At 38.1% G+C, this 7598-nt stretch overlaps 1 protein-coding gene across 1 annotated transcript; it reads right to left on the bottom strand.

The window, feature by feature from the left end:
• Window positions 1–1099: 1099 nt before the first annotated feature.
• cdc6 (cell division cycle 6 homolog (S. cerevisiae)) lies at window positions 1100–7499 on the bottom strand. Its single transcript, XM_052110956.1, has 12 exons — window positions 7407–7499; window positions 6225–6491; window positions 5765–6022; window positions 4921–5120; window positions 2992–3146; window positions 2749–2855; window positions 2469–2608; window positions 2277–2377; window positions 2112–2182; window positions 1826–2001; window positions 1549–1689; window positions 1100–1403 (listed from the first exon to the last, which is right to left on the bottom strand). Exons 2-12 carry the CDS (start codon window positions 6463–6465, stop codon window positions 1314–1316), a joined length of 1680 nt encoding a protein of 559 aa, XP_051966916.1. The 5' UTR covers window positions 6466–6491; window positions 7407–7499; the 3' UTR covers window positions 1100–1313.
• Window positions 7500–7598: the final 99 nt, after the last annotated feature.

A 7598-nucleotide genomic window follows, 5' to 3' on the forward strand; every position in this document is an offset into this window, starting at 1 on the left:
TTTCACATGCAAAGGTATTTTCTAGAAAGTATACGGTAACACTTTACAAAGTGGTACAATTTACTACATTTGTTAACAGTTATAACAATGAACGATACTTTCACAGCATTTATTAATCTTGGTTGATGTTAATTTCAACATTTATTACATATTACTAATACTTTAAAATGGACGTCAACACTAGCTAAAGCACTATGAACTAACAATAAACTGATTAATTAACAGTAAAAAAGATCAATAAATCAGTTTAAAAGTATTGTTCATTGTTATGTTAACAAATGAAACCTGATTGTAAAGATACCAGGTACTTTAGCAGAAGAAGAAAAAAAAAGTCCATCAAGGATCATAAAGGTGGAGAATGGTCATGAACATTTTTGGGCATTGTTTTAATGGAATAGTTAACCTAAAAATTTTGATTCTCATAATTTACTCACCCTCATGCCATCCTATATGCGTTTTATTTTTTATATGCTGAACTCCAATGAAGATTTCTATAATAATTTCTCAGCTCTTTTGGTCCATACAATTGATTGGGTGCCAAAATTTTAAAGCTCCATACGACTCGTGGTTTAATCCATGTCTTCCGACACAATATGACAGGTGTGGGTGAAAAGATCAATATTTAAGATATTTTTTACTATAAATTCTTCATGCTCAAGTCAATCTCCACTTAACTCTCACATTCATTTTGTGTATTGGGTGGTTCAAATTAGTCATGCATATCCAGCCTAGAAGAATTTCTAGCAAAAAAATAAATAAAATACATTAAGATAAATATTGATCCATTTCTCACCCACACATCATCTGAAGATACAGATTACTTTTATGATGGGCAAAAGTGCTTTTTGGAGCATCTAAATTTTGGCTCCCATTTACCAAAACAGCAGAAATATTCTTCTAAAAATCATAACTTGTATGATTGCAGAATGATTATGTAAAGTCATACACGTCTGGGATGGCATGAGGGTGAGTAACTATTTTTGGTTGAACCATCCCTTTAAAAAGGTAAAAAAAAGTTTTAGGGAGTAATAGCCATTTTGAAGTGGTAAAGACAGACAAGAACACAGGCATATTTAGCATTTTATTAAAATAGCCCCCCCCCAAAAAAAGGCTGGCAAAATGTTTGCCACAAATGTAATAAAATGACATCAACCCTTTTGGATAAAATTCTCTCTCAAACACAGTCTCATAGCTTAGCAATAAAACAAAAAAAATATTTACAAGTTTGAGATACTTAAAAATGTAATTCATAAAATAGTAGTAAAATCTTTCCTAGAACATGTCAGGTGGAACAATGGATGACAGACATTTTATCATGGCAGACCACCCGCTAATATGCTTCCAAGAAGAGTTCGATCTTTAAGAGCATTCTCCACATCTCGCTCCTCAATCTTCAGGAAGATCTAGAAAGGTAGGGGAAAACAAATACTGATTTTAGACCTTTTATTTGAATTTACTTAATTATAATTAAGACTTAACTGGTATTGTATTCAACCCAAGCTGGGTAAAGCAGACTAACTATTTACAAAGCCCATAAAAGGCTCTTACTTTAGTCAATCGAGCCTCCTTGGCCTTTTTGAGAGTGAAGATACCTCTGCTCTCCAGCAGACTGCAGAGAGACAAACACTCCGTCTGCCCAACTCCACCCACTTGCCTCTGTTTACACAACTTACTGTGCACTTCACACAACTGAAGTTAAGAAAATCAAAAAAAGGTTATCAATCCCAATGATAAAAACAGTTAATGCACTCTTACACATTTAATGTCATTACACTTAATTTTGGCTTTCATGTTATAAAGTCAGAAGGAACATTTCTGAACTCACTTTGCCCAACTGAACCTCTTTGCTCTTGCCGTTGCGAATTATCAGCAGGAGGCAGCACACTAGAAGTTTCTGCTGCAGAGGGAAACTCTCGCCATCCCCTCCATTGCTGGATGACATGCGGTCGCCGTACACCTCAGACAAAACCTGCGCCACCTGAGGAACGCTCACACGTGACACTGCAAAAAGAAGTTACAGACAAATCCCATGTTATGCTTATCAAGAGAAACCCTCTAATTTCCAATCTCCTAATACAATTAGAGACAAATAAATGTACAGGTTTTTCTACCTTTAAGACTTTCTGCAGATTCAGATGCCGTTTTTGACCGGTCACTCGCTTCCACGATCTCCACCGCTCTCCTGTTGGATGTACACACATGCGTGAAAACCTCAAACTCAACATCACAATCCTTTAGTAGAGGTAGTTCTGCAGTTTAAAGTCTAGTTCTTTTACCTGCAGATGTCAAGCGCTTTGCGTGCATCTCCCGACACTGCCGAGACTTTCCTTGCACAGAACTGAACAGCTGCCGCATCCAGAACACCTTCGCCTGACACCTGAACGAACACATACACGGCGATGCATTATTATCTTGGAATGTGTGCCTGTATAAGTGATGCATGCGAAGGGATACAAGCAAAGGCGTACTTGTGCAAGTCGGTCTTGGACTATGGCATTGAGCTCCTCTCGGCTGTAGGGGGGAAAGTGGAGTAGTTTGGGTCTGCAGTGCGGTTTTGCCTGCAGTCTGGGCAGAATACGGTCTGTCAGGTCCAGTGCATTAGCAATACCTGAGGAGTCAAATGTTCACTGATCAGGATTAAGAACCATAAGAACATTTCCCATGCTTTCAGTGTTTAATGTCTTGAGCTAATAGTTTAGTTTTTAAATTATTTTAAACACGTTTGAGGTAGACAGATCACCAGCTTACCAATGAGACAGAGACGAGAGTTGGGTAGATAAGGCCACTCAAAGATTGTGTAGAGAACCTCCTGAGACTTGCTGTCTAACTGATCCATCTCATCGAGTACCAACAGGCTGTTACACACAGTAAGGATCAACCACAAGGTCAAATAATGAACATGCATGATGAGAACACAAGGCCTGTACTTTTGAGACAGAGTGCAAAAACAAACCTTGGTCACGGTATGAATTGATCTAGGAACTAACTTACACAGTAGGCCCTGATTTTATCAGCAGTTTTGCCAGTCGAGCCTCGCTGTGGCCCTTGGGGGCACCCAGTCTCTCCCCCAGCATGGGAAAGATGGCGTGAGAGCTACGCAAATTCATACAATTGATGACCACAGTCTGGACTCCTTTCAACAGAGCCTGGAAAAAAAAAAAAAAAAAAAAACTCACTTTGTGAGCGACCACTACATACTACCAAGTACAAACATGAAAATTAGGGATGTGCACGAGTAATCGTTCTGCACCAGCTAGTTGACTATTAAAAACACTACTCGAATATCACACATTGATTTTCCTTTACACGTTTATCTGCTGCAAGCCACGCTGAATTATACTGTACGTTCCCTCTGAATCTCTTACTAAATCTCAATTACAATTAAAAGGAATAGTTCACCCAAAAATGAAAATTCTCATCATTTACGCACCCATATACCATCCCAGATGTGTAAGACTTTCATTCTGAACTCAAAGATTTTTAGAAGAATTTCTCAACTCTTTTGTTCCATACAATACAAGTGAATGGGTGCCAAACATTTTAAGGGCCAACAACAAAACACAAAAGTCAGCATAAAAGTAATCCATAAGACTCTAGTGGTTAAATCCATGTCTTCAGAAGCGATATGATAGTTGTGGGTAATTAACTGGTAAATATTAAAATAAGTCCTTTTTTTATTATAAATTTTCCACCCTGCTCAGTCAATCTCTGCTTTAACCTTCACATTCTTCTTGTGTTTTTGGCAATTCACATTATTCATGCATATAGCCCCTTACTGGGCAGGGAGAAGAATTTCTAGCAAAAAAGGACTTGTGAAAATATGGATTAAAACACTGGAGTCATATGGATACTTTATGATGCCTTTAGTACTTTGAGTCAAAATGTTGGCAAACATTTACTTGCATTGTATGGACCTACAGCTCTGAAATATTCTTCTAAAAATCTTCATTTGTGTGCTGCAGAAGTCATACACATCTGGGATGGCATGTGGGTGAGTAAATTATGAGATAATTTAAATTTTTAGATGAACCATCCCTTGGGATAGTCAATGGGTGTGTACATCACATCAAGGAGTTGGATGAGAAAAGGATTTATGATGGTGTCTTTGGCCAAGTGTGAAATCATGTTTGGCAATACTTAATATATTTTGACTCTTATTGTGTCATTACTGTATTGGTATTCGGTTCTTGTATAGACGTAGCGCTACAAGAAACTCGGAAGCTTATCAGACAGTATGCACGTTAAATCTCTAAAGCCAATTTTCACCAATTGTTTTACTGAATAACATGTAAAATTAGAAATAAATGTGATAGTCTTTATGAAGACTGAAAATAATACTGACAGCATTAGGCTAATTCACACATAAACTCTATGCAAGCTCTAGGAGTGCGCAAATGTTTTTGCAGTTTTATTTTTATCTTTTCTATTTTTTGCCGTATTTTTATTAAGGCATACCTTTCATTTATTTATTTTTTCCCCAAAAAGAAAAGCATAGGTGGTTAACATTAGCTTATATAAAAACTGTTCCTGGTAACATTTGTGAATAAAACTAAATATACATTTCATGTTCGTGTCTAACTTTAATTTTAAAAGCAATAAATTACTTTAGTTTTTTTTTTTGTTTTTTTGAAAGATAGCCCCTTGAGATGTACCATCTCGTTTTCGAGATGGTACTAGTTGGTTAGAGTGCTTGACTTCAACATTACTCTACTGCCCATCCCTAATGAAAAAGCTAAAATTCTAATGCTAACAACATTATATTGTTCTTAAAAGGCAACACACTTGCAGAGTTGTTTCTAGCTACAATTTCATTCCCATTCTCAAAGTATGAGTTTATATTCCATATACTCAGAATACTACACTATTAAAAATGCAGGTGTATTTAAATGCTAGTGCTTTTCGATTTGAAGTTGAACTCACCTCTTGCTCCTGGAGAACACAGTTCAGACAGGCCGTCTTCCCTGTGCCAGGCGCTCCAGAGATGTAGAGGCTGGAGGGTTTTGCTGCCACCACGTGGTTCTCCAGGAAGGAGACAATGGTAGCCCTCTCAGCCTCACGAGACAGAAGACGCTCCGGCACTGCGGTGTGAAGAGCCTGCTTTATATTCTGATAGCCCAACTCTTCAGGAGAAAAAGCATGCCAAAGATTTAGATTCAACACCTTCTGAAAGTACAAATATTTTATATACTGTGACCAAAAATATTGGCACCCTTGGTAAATATGAGACCGTGAAAAAAATAAAAATAATCTGCATTGTTTATCCTTTTGATCTTTCATTAAAAAAAAAAAATGTGAACCTTTAAATGAAGTATAACAATTGAAGAGGGGATGTATCCCTTTATTAAATAAATATTTTGTATATTCTGTATGGAGGAATAGTCTCAGATCCCTTGCCAAGTGTTCTCCAACCTAATTAGGCATTATAAGAGAAGACTCAAGAGCTGTTATCGTGGCAAAGGGAGGCTGCAAAAAGTATTGAATACAAGGTTGCCAATAATTATGGCAAATGCATTTGAGAAAAAGATTTATTTAATAATATTTCCCATTTCAATTGTTTTTTCTTCAATTAAAGGTTAGATTTGTGATTTTTTTTGAATGCAAGATCAAAAGAATAAACAATGGAGATTTTATTCACAGCCGCCTTTGCTCATATTTAATAAGGGTGCCGATATCATTGGCACTGTAATATCAAATAGCATGTACAACATATCACAAAATTAACATTATAAGAAAGCTCGCAAAAAGGACATTGAACAAAACCTACTTTTTAAAGGAAAGAGCCGAGCAACGGGGGTCTTCCCCTCTGCCTGGGCGAGTGGGCTGGTGGTCTCCTGAGGCTGTTTGGGCAATGGACGGGAGATAGGAGACAGGGGAACTTTCGGTGGATGAGTGGGACGCGGAGGGGAGAAGACTGGCGTGTTCTCACTGAAGGAAAGTTTACGAGGGGAGCAGAGAGGGGGACAGCTCTGTTTAGGCGGAGAGCCGAGCAAAGAGATCGGGAGGTTACATCCATTCTCATCACCTGAAACACAAACAGGAGACATAGAATTACACACCTGGGATCTGGATATTTATAATTGGATGCTCTGAATGTGGAATAGTTATTGGTCGTACAAGCTTAACTAGTAAAGACATGAACCACTTTACTATAAAGACTGCAACCCACAACTTAATATCTTAAGCAAGCAGCGAGGTGATTGTCTCAAATGTGCTAGATTACTCACCTGTGCGTTTGCGGGGGCTCAGAGGCAGTCTCTCAGACAGCGAAGTGTTTTTCAACACAGAGTTATTAGGAGACAGACAGACGCTTCGTGCATCCACCACATTAGTCTTTCTTGGGGAGAGGGGGGTGGCCTGGGTGTCCAATGTTTTCTCTGCAGAGCTTTTAGGTCGAGAAATCAACCTGGACGATTTGCGCCTAGGGAATTGGAGGGTGGGCTGATTCTGTGAGCGAGTGCTGGGCATTTTTACTTTAAAACCAGGCAGCAGGTCTGAAAAGAAAAACAAAGTCATGGTTTAGCATATAGGACAGCAATAGTTTTTATTTATTCTAAAAAAAATGTGTTTGTAAAAGCAGTGGAGATGCTGTTTACTGTTGCACTTTGTCTTAAGCAAAAGTTTTTAATGTATTGCATTATCTGTTTCACTATTGTATCGTTCAGTGTCTTTCATTATTGATAGTAATGCCCTTTGGTTGTATATTGATTTCTTATTTCCAATAAATAAATAAAGGCTGCTGTAATACAGGAAGCCCATGATAATCAACAGTGTTACATGCACATCCCCCCCTGTTAATGAAGTCAACCTCAACCGGTTTGCAATTCTGAATGCACGCGATCTACTCATAGGTTATTTAATCAGCAGGACTGTAGTTTGTGGAGGTATCGGAGAAAAACCATCCGTAATTTAGCATGTCTGTGTCTTCACCCCCAAGAATTGGCATCGGGGTGCGAATTATCGACAGAGCCATATAAACCGAAAACCTGTTGGCTTTTTAGTAGGATAGTATACAAAATAAAAGTCTGAAGATTTAATTTCAAACTTTGTCAAACAGATGAAAGACAAAAAGTTAATTTTCCCCCTCTTATCTACCTAATCATGGCTGAATTGGGTAGAACACAGTAATGGACTACTTCCTGTCAGTACTATTTCGCTAAAGATATCAATATTAAGAAAATAAACATATTTAAACGCACACGTGCTGATCTGTTAAGTCTCCAGCAACAAACCAGATCAAAGAAATATTGTACATTAATAGTGTATACTAAAAGTGGGTCTCGCAGTTGCTGGTGCGGGTCATTTGGCGCCAAGCTTTGAACAACACTAAATAAAAGCAATCTTCTATAATGATACAGCTCGACAACCTCCTACAAATAAAAATACTATTAGCATATTTGATGTCTTACCGTATTAGTTAAGTTGGTGTTTATTTCTTCATGAAAATCGATGCAAGCACATGCAGCAGGTTTCACAGCACCTTCTCTTCCGACTGATTCGCCGTCAAACTAGCGCCAAAACTTTGCTGAACTCCTCTTCTAAACAGCTGACGCTCTGGCCTGTGACGTATGGCCCCGCGTCAACGCATTTCATTGGCTGTG

This window comes from Xyrauchen texanus, chromosome 39 (assembly GCF_025860055.1).
Source record: "Xyrauchen texanus isolate HMW12.3.18 chromosome 39, RBS_HiC_50CHRs, whole genome shotgun sequence".
NCBI classification, from domain to species: Eukaryota; Metazoa; Chordata; class Actinopteri; order Cypriniformes; family Catostomidae; genus Xyrauchen; species Xyrauchen texanus.